The sequence below is a fragment of the Gordionus sp. m RMFG-2023 genome, chromosome 1 (assembly GCF_954871325.1).
Source record: "Gordionus sp. m RMFG-2023 chromosome 1, tfGorSpeb1-WG-v2, whole genome shotgun sequence".
NCBI lineage: Eukaryota > Metazoa > Nematomorpha > Gordioida > Chordodea > Parachordodidae > Gordionus > Gordionus sp. m RMFG-2023.
This window is the reverse complement of record NC_088775.1, coordinates 81,906,188-81,923,314: the sequence shown is the minus strand read 5'-3', so window position 1 is coordinate 81,923,314 and position 17,127 is coordinate 81,906,188. Positions and strand designations below refer to the sequence as shown.

The following is a 17,127-nucleotide window of genomic DNA, read 5'->3' as shown; positions in this document are numbered from 1 at the left end:
CAATTTTTATTTAAATTAAAGAGATGTTTGTTATCGATAAAAAATATGATAGTTTTATTTCTATAAATGTCCATGTCATGTATATAAAACAGTATATTATTATTTTTTGAATTAAAATACACTATTTTGTAAGTAAAAATATAATTATTTATGAAAGTTCTTCAAGCCAAACTTTAAATTTTTCTTAAAATCTATATTATATAAAAAATAACACTGGCACAAAACTTACTATATAATTCAAAAAGCCAAAAATGATAGATTATGAAAGATTTTTTGGATACTATTTTAACACTAATTGGTGATTATAATGATCCTTCATTAAATATACATGTTGATTCTTTAATATTAAAATTGGTAAAGATTCTTTCAATAGGTATGGATTTTAAATAATATCTTCTTTTTTTTGCAAACAACTGAGTATATTAATGAATTTAATAATGCTTAACAGTAATTTAAATTATATAATATTAACTTATTTATATTATAAATTTTAAGGTAAAAACGAATTCCGTGTCAAGACGTTAGAACCTTGGAATAGTGTGAGATTAACATTTAATATTCCACGAAATGCAGCTATAAAACTGAGAAATATTGCTTCTTCTCAACAGAGGGAGCAATTACAAGAATTGGGAATTTTGAGTGTGCAAATTCAAGGTGATACAAGTTCCATACCAGTATGTACAGCTTATACAATATCTAAAGGTGCTGTGATTAGTGAGGCTACTAATAATAATGTTTGCATTGCTCAACATTTGGTTCAAAATAAAAACACATATAATGATATAAAATATAACAATTTTATAACAACACCTACTAAGTTGATTACAGATTCTGACATAAATTTTGTTAAAAGGGTATATGCACAAGATTCTATTAATTTAGATAGGAAAATAGAATATGTAACCCAGAATGTTAGTAAGGGTGTATTACAAAACTTTCAATTAGCTGGGCCATCTCATCTTCATGACAATGCAACATTTGAATTGATTAAGCATAACCAAAAATTTCAAAAATACAATTCTGTTTTAAATGAAAATTCTAAAACCTATCCTCTGACAAATAGTACTCAATCTAGCTTTAATAGTTATAATGATCATAAAATATTAGAAAATATAAAACAACACAATATATATTCTTCATCTTATATGGGCAATATACTAGATAACATGAATGTGGATAGCAAATATATTATGGATACAGTTGTGGATCTTAGTCAAATAAAGGATCTTAAAGAGTTAGAGCCAGCTGATATAATTAAAGAAGTTGGACCAATTTGCACAAATTATTATGAAAATTTAGAATATGGAGATAATACTAATATCCAAAATTTTTGCAATATTAATAACAATGACATAAATTTATACATACAGAATAATAAATTAGAAGGCAATAGGTTTAATAATATTTATCAAAATAACTATAAAAGCAACAATTTTTCACAAATACACCCTCTTTATAATCGACCATATTCATTCAACCAAAATACTCCCACAAAATTAAATGCTACTTTGAAGGAAAACCTAGAATTGAATTACAAGAATCCTTATCTTCATGATAGGATTAGAGATTCACAGTCATTCTTCCCTGAAAATAATTTATTAAATTCACAAAACAATTTTATCACCGGAGAACCTAATTTTGAGAGTGACCTAACAATGCAAAATACCTTATTACATGCAAACAGACAACACCCCATGATTCCCTTCCAACCTGTCTTGCTTGACAAATCACAACCATTCAAGAGACTTAAGATGGATCCAGATTATAAATCTCACCCACCAACATATCCTATCAACAACACCCCCTCAATATCTCGAAACTATTCACCCAATTTTAATTCAGCCACATTTAAGTCAAATTTTGTGCCAAACAACAACCCGTTTGATCCCAACAAATCGTCACAATTTAAAAATTACTCCTCTCTGCCCAACAATCGATTGTCACTTTATAACTATGATTACCACCAATATCGAGATCACAATATTATCAACCATCCCAAATCTGGGCTAAATCTCCCAATTGCCCCTTCAAAAATTCCATCTTTACCTTCCCCTAATTTCAGCAGTAAATCTTTCAATTATGGTCATTCCTCTCCCTCCTTTCACAATCAAGGAACCTATTCTACAGCTCCTGACCCTGTTCTGTCTAGTCCTCTCTTAGTTAACCTTTTACAGAAAAACGTTAACAACCACATTAATCCTACAATCTGCTCAGCTCATTCTCCTTCCCCCTTATCTAATTTTTTCCCTCGAATGAATAATAGTAGCAATAATTTGTCAGGCACCACAGATCCCAGACATGAGTACCTTCCTAATTATAATAATCAGGCAGTCTCAACTTCATATATCAAACCTTCTTTGCTAGAAAGTTTGAACCATTTCCAAGCTAGCCTAAAAAATGCTGCCAATTATGAAATAATTACACCCACCTGCTCCTCCATTCTTAATACCTCTTTTTCTAATAATTTTGCTGATAATATCAACCCTATCATCACTAAGTCTCTAGTAAATACACTTGACCCTGATATTTACAGTAACTATGCCAGGAAGCCTGTAACTGATAATTATACCTACGTTTTACATAATAATCCTCTCACTAGCACGTTTAATAACAACTTTTTCAACAATCTACCTCTAGGTAGTAATGCATTTAACACGTTTAATAATAACTCCTTCAATTCTCCTACCCCTATAGATGTCAATGGCAATAATGCCAATTACAACAAAATAGACAATGGACAATTTTACAGAATGGATCATCATTCATTATCCCCACATAGCATGTCAATGGCGGACAAAGCCACTATTATTGAGGCACATTCCACTTTAAATTCCAGTAGCCTGGGTGGAAAGAAGCGAAAAAAGATTAAAAATTCCTCAACTACAAATGTTAGTAATTTTCCCCTCGTGTTAATTAACTCAATACCCAGTGATGGTGCTTCAAAGCTATCCAGTAATTCAAGCATATATTTTAATTTTTTAAAAATTACAACTAAATTTGAAGTCATGATATAAGTATTATTTATTTTGAATTAAAATTAAATATCCTAGTTGACCATATGCAGGACAAACTTTATCATATTTTATATAATATGGTTAATTGAAATTTGTCAAATTACAAATTTATCCATCTTTATTTAAATATCTCATAAATTACAAATTTATCAATATGTTTCTCTTTATAAATTAATTTTGAAAACCTCATGTAACGCATATTTAAATTCTACTTTACTACATTAATCGACTTTCACTAAATTGTGGGATAATTAAGAACAACTTTTTTTCTCCTAGTATATTCATTCTGCTAAAGATGTATCCTGTTGTTGCATTTAATGTGGCATTTGAAAGTGGAGTACACAATTTTCCTAGAGTTAAGAGGTTATGGTTGGAATTCAAAAATTTATATATTTTTTTGATGGTATTTTTGAAATATGTTTAGAGTAAAATAAAATGTGAACAATTTCAATCAATTTTTAACATTTTAAATTTCTGAATATATCTACAATTCTCAAATAGTTTAAACTTCATTCAAATTAATTACATGCCTTTTTTAAAATATATTAGATATTGGGATATGAGTGAAATTAAAGCAGTATATAAATGTTAGTTTAGTGATCTGAATTAGGCATTTTTCAAAGCCAAAATTAAAAAAAAAATTTATCTTGCCTTATCCTGAACAAAATTTTTTATTTTATTTATATCAAAAAGCCTAACCCAAAATAAAAATTTATTTTTGACCTGGCCCAAATTTATTTAAATTATAGAAAAATCTAATAATTTTTTGATTGTGAAAAATTTATTCTACAAATAAAAAATATTAGCACATTGTTACTTGCAAGATTTAAAAATATATAAATTTATTTGATAAATATAATCATATCATATTTAAAAATTTAAGCCTGGCATGAAATTTTTTAGAAAATATTAGACCCCCATTCCAAACCAAAATTATTTTTAAAAAAATAAACCCAGCCTGGGTTGTGATTTGCAGGTCTCTAAGTATCATAACTTATATATGAGATATGTCAAGAATTAAAAATGGCCTATTTTTTGCATATCAATTGTCTTAATTGAAGGTTTACTAACTACAGAATTATCAATAAATGTTATTTCAAAGTGTATACAATATTTTTTTAAATATGGCTGTCCATTTAAATCTTATTCTAAATTTTAAAATCTTTATAAATATTTAGTTTCAGATTTTTTAAAATAAAATTTTAAGCAAGTCACCAAGACTTTACATCTATATAAAATAAATTGGAATACCAAGTTTTTGCTTTAATGGTAAAAATCAATAAAAACAACTAAAATACAAAAGAATATATTTTAGCATAATATCTAAAATTGTTATAATATTATTTTTAATAGTTTTTATATGACTATCTTATAGTAAAGTATCTACAACACGTATTTATGTAATATTTTTATTTGGTAAGAAAATATTTAAAAACATTAAATTACATGCATTATATTAAATTCCCCCCAAAAATATTTTTCAAATCATCCAACCTTAGAAATTTTATATAAATATGTGTAGTAAATGCTTTATTATTATAAAAATAGCACAAGAAACACATTTTTAAAAAATATTAGAAGAATACATAATGTTGTTTATAAAACAAAAAAAAAACATTTGTTTTTTTAGTGCTTAATCGATTTTTTTCATGATGAAAAACTTCGCATTTCAATTTTCCAGACATAGTAGATTGGTCTTTTTACAAGGATCTTAAATTTTAAAATAGTTGAATGGGCCACCACATTAAAAGTAAAAATTTCATTATATTTTGATATTAAAATTAGTGTTGCTAAAAGCCTCGATTTGAGCCGATTTTCAAAAGCGGCTAACTCAATATTCTAGAAAAATATTGTATAAGTCTCAAAATTTCGCTAATAAATGTTTAAAACGTATCATCTTCGGCATATGAGCCAAATCTTCATATTTGCATAACATTTTTATGGATAAAATATTGAGTCATCCGATTTTAAATTTATAATTCCTTAGTTTTTTAAGTAAATCTTTAATCGAAGGACAATCGATAAACGTGAAAACAGGTCCTTTTTAGCACTTTAACCCTAGATATCTCTAAAAATATAAGAACTTGGGCCCAAAAATTTGAACACTGCTTAGTTTCGTTTTGTATACAAAATATCACCCAAACTCCAAGGGGTCCAGAATCGTGATGACGATTTGGCATAGAAAGACCTATAAACAAATATATTTACTACGGTATCTTAAAATCTATGTTCACATTGAGTCCTTTTGATGTTTATTATATCTTCGATTAAATCATTGCTTCATTTGATTCCAGATTTTTCGTGACTTTCTTAAGGTGGGCACATATAGTTACATGCTAAGATCCGCTTCTAATAATTCACTAACCAAAAAATGATTGGCCTATGTTTTCAATAAAAGAAAATTGGACTCGAAATTTAAAAAAAAAATTCAACTCGGGAACAATTAGCAACTATTTTAAAATTGTGGGAAAATCTCCCAACCTGACTTGTGTATAATGGCTTCGACCCATTTAGGCTTGGCCTTATCAAAAAAACGAATATGAATCGAATAATGAATTATTCGTATTTGATTATTTTGAACGTATTATACCAATCGATCAAAAATAATGTATTTTGGTATTCGTAAGAACACGAATAGTAAATTATTCGTTTATTAGAACCGAGTACGAATAATTTATTATTCGTTTTTAAATAGGCCTATTTTAGCTACTATTTTTTTCTACCCAAAATTTTGATCATTTTTGAATATTTATTTTTATTTTGAAAAAATGGTAAACTCTGTAATCGAACCTATTTTTTTTAAGGTCCAGCTAAGCTGGCTCTGAGTTTTTTTATTTTACTGAACTAGAACAATTGAAGGTTCCAGTACGAACCTGCTTTATCTTGGGTTATAATATATGTTAGTCTACACGTCATATAGCCATTTGCTAAACAACGACCAAAATTTATAAAAATAAAATAAAGACCTACTTATTCGTAAAAAAAATATAATATATTAACGGAATCACGCGTTCGCCTCCTATATTCAATATTATATCATCCCTCTAAAAACGGAGCCGCCTAGTTGGCTTTAAAAAAACACGGTGCTTGCAGGATTCGACCCCAGAAATGTCGGATTTCGAAAAACATTAAATCTTAAGGATAAAATTACAACGCTATCTAATATTTTAATAAAACATAAAAATAAATCAATAACGTTCAAAAATACATCATTATCCCCTTTAATATTTTCAGAAATATTGCTTGAACCAAAAATTTTTTTTTCACAATTTATTTATTAAGCAAAGAAAGCTGAAAAATTATAAAGCGCTCGAGATAAATTTTATTTTGTGCTTTTTATTCCGGACAGGTCTGTGCCAGCTCTGGTTCATTAAAAAAATATTTTTTTTGACGTTTACTATTTATCATGCCTTTTCAATTGTGTTTCTTATTAGTTACCTTAAAATTTAATTGAAAATATTATAAAATTATTTTGTAAGGTACACCTCTAATATATTCCACTGGGGCATCCTTCACAAACTCAAAATTATACAACCCCAATTTTCTCAAACCCAACATCCCGGATAATTCTAATATTATAAATAACAACAACGTCAATGCGCAACCTCCTCCAATGATCTCAATTATCGACCTATTATCGCTCCAACCTTCCAAATCCGTATCGGAGCTTCTCTCTTATAATTCACCCATTAACCCGGCAAACCAAACCAACGTACTCGTGAACAGTAATCCTAACCCAACGATCACCAATTTCTCTAACCCGCCTTACAGCATAAACACGATTACGAAAGAAAATAAGCATGGCAAGGGGCTAGCCACGGCCTCAATAGCTACGTCGCTTTCAATAACCGAGATCGTTTCCCGAAATTTGGCGGCCATCAAAAACGCCATGCTGAAAAATGCTAAATCAGCCTTGACCCCTATATCATCCTCCTCCCAACTATCTTCGTTAACGACACCAATCTCTAATTGCAACATTAATAATGGCCACCATTTAGCAAATGATGTTGCATCTCTTCTGAATACCTCTTCGAGTCATAATTCTGTCACAAATTACTATGGTGGATCGGTTAAACAAAACAACAATAACGGGTAAATTTATAGATTTATGCCTCCTAAGTTGAATGATTCTTTTTAAATGATTAAAAATTGATATATATACAGACCTATACGCCACCGACTCACCACCTTCTAATTGTTGATTGAGTTGAGTCGTGCTGACAGGCTTGCTGCCGATTTTTAATATGAAGCAGTGTGGCGTGGAAAATTTTTAGAATCATGTTTAAATAATGTTATAATTTATAAATTTAAATAGATTATTGCATCATCCATTTAAAATTATTATTTTTACATTTGAATATTAAAATAAATTTAAATACGATTTTTTTTGACATACCTTCTATGTTATATATATGTATTAAAAATTGGCGCAATCCAGCCTGACGGCCAAAAAGAGGGTCGGGCCACAAATTGTTTGCAATATTTTTACTGACCAGGCCAAAGTTTTGAATATATTTTCAAAGCTGATAATTTAGCTATTTATGTTGTTTTCCTTCATAAAAAAATATTACGAGCTGTACGACTTGTACAAAACATATTTTACTTGTCTGACCAAAAAACCCGATAAAAATTTTTTACGGACCAAGCTGCACTGACCTCTAATATGTATATTGTTTTCACTTACAGTGATTCATTCATATAATAAATTTTAATCGTCTCAAGTGGATTAAAACACCCTATGTTTATAACTATGAAACAATAACGCTTTCTAATAGTAATAATAATATAATCGGTCATATGTGTCAAGATACCTTGGTAAACTAATTTTAAAGAAAGAAAAGCAGATCCAAATAATTGTAGACAAATATTGCAAAAATAGATTCTAAGTAAGGATACAAGTAGTACTATAAATTTAGAGCCGGAATTTTATATTTTATTGGTCAACACATTGTACCAGAATTAGAAGCACTAAAGAGACTAGAACTTCCGAAACTAGCTAATTTAGCCTGAAAAGTTTTTTGTGTACATGCAATAGTACATCTAGCATAAGAATCTAAAAAATATTTAAAAAAAATAATATTAAAAATTTCCCCTAGTTTCAATGACTCCTAACATTTTAATACCCCTACCAATCTTGATAAAATCATTATTATTCGCGACAATTATAATTTAGCTAGATTTGATTTTACATTTATTTTATCTAATAAATATTCTTTTGCAATCAAAATTTATATATAATAATATAGTTTATATATATACTCAAATGAATGGAAGGTAATAATCATCTTTTGTATTTATATAAATTAGATAGTATCGGTCAAGTTCATAATTAATAAATCAGTAATTTAAATTTTTATTAGGGCTGTACCGATATTTTTGCTCTTGAATTGACCTAGAAATGCCTATATTTCAGAATTGGCATGGGATTGGTAGCTAATTTTTTTATGATTGGTAGCTTTTTTTTATGCATAAACAAAATTATTCAAACGTTTAGAATTGGACGATTTAAAATTTGATCGGTTTTGCTAATCCAAAACATAGGTTGATTTTGTTTGTAGCTAACCCTTCTTAAAATATTTTTTGTTTGATAACTTATTTTAGTGTTATTAATGTTCCAAGATAGTTGTGTATTAAAAAATATCTCTTGTGCCAATTTCGTAATATACACATTTATTACTAGTCATATAAATATCGGCAAAAAATCGGTACAGTACTAATTTTCTCTAGATGGGTACTTTATGAAAAAAACTTACATTTTTATACTATTATCTAACCGTGTCAAATATAGTGAAATCTCTTATGTCGTTGGCTCTCCTTTTAAAATTCTTACAAAATTTTCTATATTTTGATAATTTTTATTATGATTAACTAAAACCTAACCTTCAAGTTATTTAACTGGAGATCAAGTTGGCGATAATCTGTTTTCTAGATAACTTTTTGCAACCTCAACAGATTTCTCAGGAAAATGTTTATAGATTTTTTAAAAAAATATGAAAATTTTGGTAAGGAATTTTTAATTTAATAATTCTCTATTTTTTTTAGAGAACTTAGTTCATTGAGACATTGAATGCCGCAGAGATTTTTAAATTATATTACGACCTGGGTTTTTCAGTTGCTTATTATAATCTAAACTATGTTTAGCTGCAAAATTTCACCCATTTTTAATGTATCTTATTTACAGTTAGAATTCTCTAAAATAAATCATTTTAGAATCTGAACTAAAAAATAATAATTTTCCCATTTCATTCTTTTTTTAAAAATATTATTGGTTCCAGGTCATAAAAGAAAATTAAAACGTTTTCCGTTCTTTGATTTGACACAGTTCTGGTTTCAAACTGTTAATTAACAAATGAAAAAAATTAAACATTGAAACAATAATATTTCGAACAATATATTGCGCATTTGTTAGAATTGATTCTTGTTCCAAATTCTTATTAAAATCATATATGTTATTAGGGGTGTAAGATTCTGATATAACTAAGATCTGGAGAGGGTATTCAGTAACGTATCTTGGTTTAAGAAGCAAAATTTATAGGCAATGAAGTGTCCCCCTGCTACTCTAAATAGGGAATAATATTAAAATTTGAAATAATGTATTGCAAACAAAATGTATCATTTTATGTTGGTACAAAAAAATAATTATTTTTTAAATTTTATATATAATAATATATAATGTAGAAACAAAACTGTTACACCTTCGAAATCGTCCAATCATCACAACCCCAAGAATAAGGGCGCTTCAGGTAATCTCAATAATTACTCTGGCAATCTCAGTAATTACCATCTAACGCCTATTAATAGCCACATTGACGACATGCACGCGATCAACGTCAACCTGGGAGAGTTGCAATTCATGCAAAATTCCTCCCACATTGCTAATCCATCGTCCATCTCTAAAAATACCGAGCAATTGAATTCGCCCAATATAATAAACAGTATATTATAATTAAATCATGTGCTGATTACATAAGCGCCCTATACTTTTTTTTCAAAAAAAATATAACTTTATTTTTTTTGTATTATCATTTCTTAAGAGGTCTTTCCTATGTTTCTTTTATAAATAACATTATATGGGGTTCTTATTTTGTCAACCATATTTTTTTTTATAAGTTTATATTTTTTATAAAGGCAATTTTTAATAATATTTAAAACAAAAAATTAAGGAACCATAATTATCTTGATTGTTATTTATTTAGATCTCGAATTTGAGATAAACAAAGACATAATTTTCGGATTAATTTTTGATGATAATAATTTTTGTTTGCTAGTATGATATTAAAATTCTATATCACGCTTCATTTTAAATAAGGTTATTTATAATTTTTAAGGTTTTTTTTCAGAATTTTCGGCAAAATAGCTCCATTTTTTTGTTATTTCGTATTTTTGACTCTATGTTTACAATGTCATTTGCTTTCTCCCATTTTTAATTGATTTAATTATATAAAACTTTTATTTGCTACAACTTAAATTTAACAAAGAATCACTTGTGACATCAAATCTTCCACAGCCGATTACTGAAAAAGGCTCTCAGAAATCATCATCGAAAGAATCTTCATATTACAAGATCAGTAATAATCCATTAGTCAATGATGCTTCTACAAAGATAATTAACAATATGATCATGGAAAAACCCCCCACCAGTCACAAAAAGAAGTCGCCTCATACGAGTACTGAAAAACGGCATAAAAGGGTAAAACAAAGCCAAAGTTCTAGTATTATCTCCAGGAGTAACAGTTATAGCAGTTACTCTACCCATAAGGCTTCATTAGCTGAAAGTATTAACATGAACAACATATTCGATAGCGTACTTATGACTGCTTCTTCTTACCCATCACATCCTAATTTATTGGTTAACCCTTCAAAATCTTACAATCCTATCACGAACATCATTCAAGACAGTTCAACGACACTGGAAACATGTCACAACACACTCACCTTTGGCGCAAAAATTGATGATACATCTCTGGACCTAAATAAGACGACAGAAATATATAATTACATCGACATTGACAGCACCAATTCCGCTGTCAACCAAACAATAGTCGGACTCAAGGGGTCCTCAGCCTCCCTCACAGATCTGTTAAATGTCAATATCACCCCTTGCAATAGTTTGACCAACAACTCGAACCCGAATTTACTCAACAATAACTACAATGATCGAAAAAGGGATGAAAACTATAATGGTAATAATATCAACGATAGCTTAACATCCCTCGTAGAAAAAGAACCATTTTATTTACACTCATCGCACTCATTATACACATCAACAAACCATCATCAAACATGGTGTGAGCCCTCGCTATTCATGAACAACGTTGCACTCGATAAATCGCCATTAGTCAATCAACATAATCACAATTTCCATACCAACAGATTCGCACCTGACAATTTTTTAGCCTCCCAGCTACCAAGTCAGCCATCCTATCACCAAAATTCTATAGAAACGATGGAGTTCAACCCTTACGGAAACGCCTACCCTCCTTCTTACAACTCATATAATACTTATAACTCCTACCCCTCTGCACATCAAAATTATCATCATAATCCCCCCATTTCTTCTGGCGGGTTACAACTAAATAGCTATTATATCAACAATACCTTCAGCAACTTTAATAATTTCCACAATAATGCAGCCCCAATCAACAATGCCCACTATTCGAATAATCTGAATAATGTTAATAGTCCCAGTCAATTATTAACTCACAATAACATGAACAACTATAACAATAACAGCAATAGCAACCCGGGGACAGGGGGTGGCTCTATATTCGAAGAAGACGATAACTACCTTATGACAATGGAGGATGGGGCTGGGCTAATCGACACAGCTGCCACCTTTGTTGACAACGAGGATATACAAATAATGTCTGATCGCAAACAACAGCTAAAACAACGTTTATTTAATAGTAACGGGCCAGCTGGCAATATTGGTATGAATGACACTGTGTAAATATTTAATTTGTTTAAACGGTATCTCTTATTCTTTTAAAATATATGTAAGGTAACTTACTACCTCTTAAAATAAAATTTTTGCTTATAGTATCTTTTAAGTTCTAACGTTATTGTTGATAAGTTGAAATATTTATGTGTTTCCTATTCTAATAACATTTCATTTGATTAAAAAAAAATAGTAACATGATATTATTTTTATATAAGCAATGCATTTAAAAAAATGAATAGATATACACATTCACAACTCTCAATCACACCCCTACATATACGATAAAACATTCGCAACTACATACTGAGGTAAAATAGTAACATTAATTTTACATCAAGTGCTGCTATTTCATAGTGGGAACCGATCTTTTAAAAATTGAAATTATTATATTAGATTATTATCACGAATGAAGTTAAAGATAAAATTAATATTAATAAAGAAAAATTGATCTCTTTATTATGTTATAACTTAAATTGAATTAGTGATTTTAAATTAAAATTGAAATCTGAAAATGTACTATATTTTTATTGTAAATTTTATATCCTTTTTTATCAATAAAATTTGTTCGACTAAAATTGATAAAACAATCTATTCAAATTATAAGGCGTATGTACCAGGGTTGGCTGACGGAGAAATATTTGACCTGGTCAAATACGGTCAAGTACTGTATAAAATTTGGAAGAAAAAAAATTAAAAATATGTTTCAAAAAACGATATAAATACATGTGATCACAATGTTGCTTATTTATTGGGTCCCCAAAATCAAGGGGAGCATCTTGCTAATAGTGAACTTAATGAAGTATATATATAATACAAGAATTTAGGCATTTTACAAGGTGGTGATGATCAAAAATTTCTAGTGATATAAATTTTAGAAGTAAAGGCGGCATGTTGCAAATTATGTGGAAAGGAGTAACTTCCATAAGAAATTAAGATTCCGATTTCAAATTAGTGTAATTGGCTTTGCCCACCACGCCCATTAAGATAAAGTAGCATTTTACTAATAATTCCTAGTTCTACCTCTTTTTCGGAAATAAATTGGTCTATTTGGATTAATATTCTTACTGAAACAGAAATCGATTGAAGATCTCGCTAGTAGGAAATTATTATAAAATATTAAAGAAAATGATAATATTAAATATATATGAATCTGAACAAAACTCTGCACGCAAGTGTAACATTAGTTATTGAATGTCATTGAATTTATAAAATTGATATTATAGATTCATTACTATTATGTACAAAATAAAGTTAATATTATCTTAAAATGGCCGGTCAATTAACCGAATGTATTTGACCGGTCAAATACCCAACCCTGGCATGTACAATAATGAAACTTAAACAACGTTACGATAATATTTAAGAAAAATGATAAAACAATCTATTCAAAATATATTGCGTTTATATATAACTTAGTTAATATAATATAAAAATATATTCAAATACATGATATTTTTCAAATATAAAACTCTTAAACAGATTTTTAAAATCGATTGGCTGTTAAAACGGATCCCACTATAAATCCAGCCGAAATCTTTATTATATATTATTTCTTTATTAGTAAATTACATTTATACTGCATTAGTTAGAAACAATGAGAGATCTACGATTCATCTATGCAATAATTACGAAATCAATCACTCATCATTCAAAAAAGGTGGATTTTCAAATTAATTTTGAGAGAAAAGAAAAACACTCATAATATTCTTCTTATATAATTCGACAAAATTTTAATTAAAAAAACACCTTAGTTTACTTTTTGGGTCGCGTGTATTTATTTATATCCGAAAATTATAATATTATGTGACTAAACTTATAATGTGAATATATCTTGCTAGCTTTGATAATTCATAAAACAGAAATAATCTAATCAGTGTATAAATATGTAATTTAGCTTGATTAATGCAAATAAAAAAACGAGATTTACATTTTTATAACACAAACGTAACTATTAAAAATGTTTTTTTTTATAATGGCCCATTATGGTTTGCAAAAATATTAGCCTGAGACAAAATTCCACAGCCCTTAAAAGATAGTTTTGCTTTATGTTTACTTAAAACGAGCGAAATTAATAATGGGTTATATTATAATTCAAAAAAATCGAGACATCGAGCTAATTGCCCTATATGTAAAAATTTTAAAATCTTGGTGCCGATTAAATTTCATGCATTCGATAATTTCGGTCCACAAGTAGTATAGTAATTTATAATATATCTTAATAAAATGAGCTTATATTTCTAACGCTATTACCCACAAAAAAAAGTATTGACATATTTAAAAAAAATTGCACTCTTAAATAAACCATAATGACAAATTAGTATAAGTTTTGCCTTTTATTTATCGAAAAATTTCTCTAATCTTAATAGATTTTTATTACTTTTTTTTATATGAAAAAAAAATTATTTATATATTTAATTTTTTTATATAAAATATATATTATAAATACTTTGATTAATATTTTTTTTGTAATATAAAAGTGTAAAACAAATTGTATTTTATCATCATCATTCTCATTCATTGCTGTATCCTCCCCCTTTTTTTCTACTTTTGTTCATCAAACTTTACAACACATAAATTATATATTATATATAATAAAATTATTCAAATTAATTATTATATCATAATGTTAATATATTATATTATTATTATATATATATGAAAAAAACTTTTGTGAAAAAGAAATGGTTATAAAAATTTTTAAACAATAAAATCAGCAGATTTTTTTATGGTCTATCATCCGAGTATATGTATGTCTTTTCAACAAATCTGTATCAGCTTTGATTTAGGGAAGCGTTATGAATTACGGGAAATTGCTACCTTAATTATCGCTAAAAAATCCAACCTTTTCTTCCTGATCCTTATCTATATTTTTCTTTGATATAATTGGACCTTAGCGCCGAGATATAAATCTGTTTCGGCAGCTTATTTTTGCATTAACAAATTTCTACGCGCCGAAATCGCCTCAGCCTAATAAATTGACGGCGTGATGGCGCATTTTTTTTATAAATAAATGAAATTAATTCCAATATATTTTTATAGTTGGGCACACTTACTATCATCATTGTTATGAGTTCCTAAAGTTTTTCCGTGTCCGCCCTTATAAATTTATGCTTTTTCTCATTATCAGAAAGTAGATTTATGATAATGTTTTAAAAAAATATCCCTTTAAGCCATTTCAGACAAGGTGTTTTCAAAGCGATTTTATAGGCATATTTCCAGCTAAATTTTTTTAAATTATTTCCAAACAAAGGTTTATTTATTTGAATTATTTTTTTTGCATAATAAAATATTAACATTTTTTTTGTCGCCAATCTCTTTCAAACGCCAATTAATCGTTAATAAAAAAATATATTAGCTAGAAAATTGCTTTGAAAAAACTTTCTATCTAATAATGTTTTATCGATTTATTAGTATAATATTAAAACTAATTTATGCAAAAATATTATTTAGGTTATAATTATAAATCAAATTTAGCTAAATGATAATTGTGAATAAATAAGATTTAGTCAAAGCACATAATTGCTTTTTCACTAGGTGTATTTTGTTGTAAATGTACAAAAAACTTTTCAAGTTAAGTTAGCTAGATTGGAGAGTTAAAATAGCTATTTTTCAAAGGAATCATGTTCTGTACAGTATATTGACCTAATAAAATCCATTTCTGCTCCAAATTTATAGGGAATTAGTTAATTTTCAATACCGGAAAATCCCCATCTTCAATTCAATAGGCAATGTAATATAACCTTTTTCTGGTATAGCGTCATAATTTTATCATTATATAACAAAAAAATTATTGTTTCCGAATAGCGTCTTGCTCAATTTTATAAATGTTAATTGAAGAATCATTTTATAAAACTTGGCCTGGGTTAGAAATCAAAAAGGATCAGCATTTCTCTAAACTCATCTAATTAGTTCCCTGCTTTGGATATGTTATAGAATAAATGATCTTACTCTGTTTATAAGAGCACAAAATATGTAAACAACATTTATGTTATGCAAAATTCCTCACCTATTTTTACCATTCTTTCGAGTAATTTAATTCTCATTTAAAACGAGCATTTATTAAAAAATATTATTCTTAACAATAAACCTCTTATTTATACAATAAAAAGCTGAATTTCTATAAAATTATTTAAAAAACTTCTAAATAAATTTATTTGCTTTAATCAAAATAATCTATATTTTCTAATAAATGTATTATCTATAGACTTATTTTTGAAAAAAAAATTTGTGAATTTTTAAAGAAAAGATTACTCAGATATCCTTATTTTTTACGCGAATATGCCTTATAAGATTTGAAAAGTAATATAGAACATCAAATCATTTTATTTTCTAACAATAATTGTGTCATCTTGAAACATTAAAAGGAAATTTGTTCATTGATATAAAAAATATTGATTAAAAATATAATACATATGTACATAATTAGGTGGGGAACATATTTTATTGATAAATATTTACTTTTTAAAAAAATATTTTTTGAAAGAATGAAAAAATAATTATGAAATTGAAGGAATATATTTTCCTACTAAGCTATGGTACCTCCATTGATTATTAAATCAACTATATTTCTTTTGTATATTTATTATATATTAATTATTTAGCTCTATAAATCTATTTTTTTATACCAATGATGCACAAAATTATATTGAATATATAATATTATTTAGAATTTTTTAAAATAATTTTATATATATTCAGCTGATTTTTATTTATTCAATTATAAGTTTATTTAAAAACTTATATTTTTTAATAGATGCTCTTTTTAAATGGGAATTCGTTCGAAAGAATGGTAAAAAAGTAATGGCATTTTTTTTCCTATTTTTTTTATAGGGTTGTGCCGATCCACATATATTTTACCGATCCGATATTTTCTGATGCGTTATTTTTTAAGATTTTTGAAATTTTTGGACACAAAAGGGTTATAATATAATTTATTTTGTAAAGATATTATATTATAAATTCAATGAAGATGTTCCCTGGAAAAGTGATAATTATCATAATAGGTAGGTATTTTTAAACATATAAGATTTTTTTGTGACGCTAATGGGCAAAAAGTTGTTTCGCTAAATAGGCTAAAGTAAGTATTGCAAACATTTAAATATAACTTCAGTGAAGATGTTCCCTGAAAAGTGACAATTGTCATAATCGTTATTTTTAAAGTTTTTACGCAAA

At 27.5% G+C, this 17,127-nt stretch overlaps 1 protein-coding gene across 2 annotated transcripts; it reads left to right on the top strand.

Moving 5' to 3' along the window:
* The first annotated feature begins 220 nt into the window (after positions 1-220).
* Positions 221-14,250, top strand: LOC135931023 (probable serine/threonine-protein kinase DDB_G0282963). Of its 2 annotated transcripts, none has more exons than XM_065467871.1 (7): positions 221-373; positions 496-2,952; positions 6,494-7,106; positions 9,693-9,949; positions 10,493-11,944; positions 12,195-12,263; positions 13,541-14,250. In XM_065467871.1, the coding sequence occupies exons 1-6, from the start codon at positions 262-264 to the stop codon at positions 12,260-12,262; spliced, it is 4,959 nt and encodes a 1,652-aa protein (XP_065323943.1). In that variant the 5' UTR covers positions 221-261; the 3' UTR covers position 12,263; positions 13,541-14,250. The 2 variants fall into 2 exon arrangements, with proteins under 2 accessions (XP_065323943.1, XP_065323944.1); XM_065467872.1 differs by having other exon boundaries at positions 13,517-14,250.
* Positions 14,251-17,127: the final 2,877 nt, after the last annotated feature.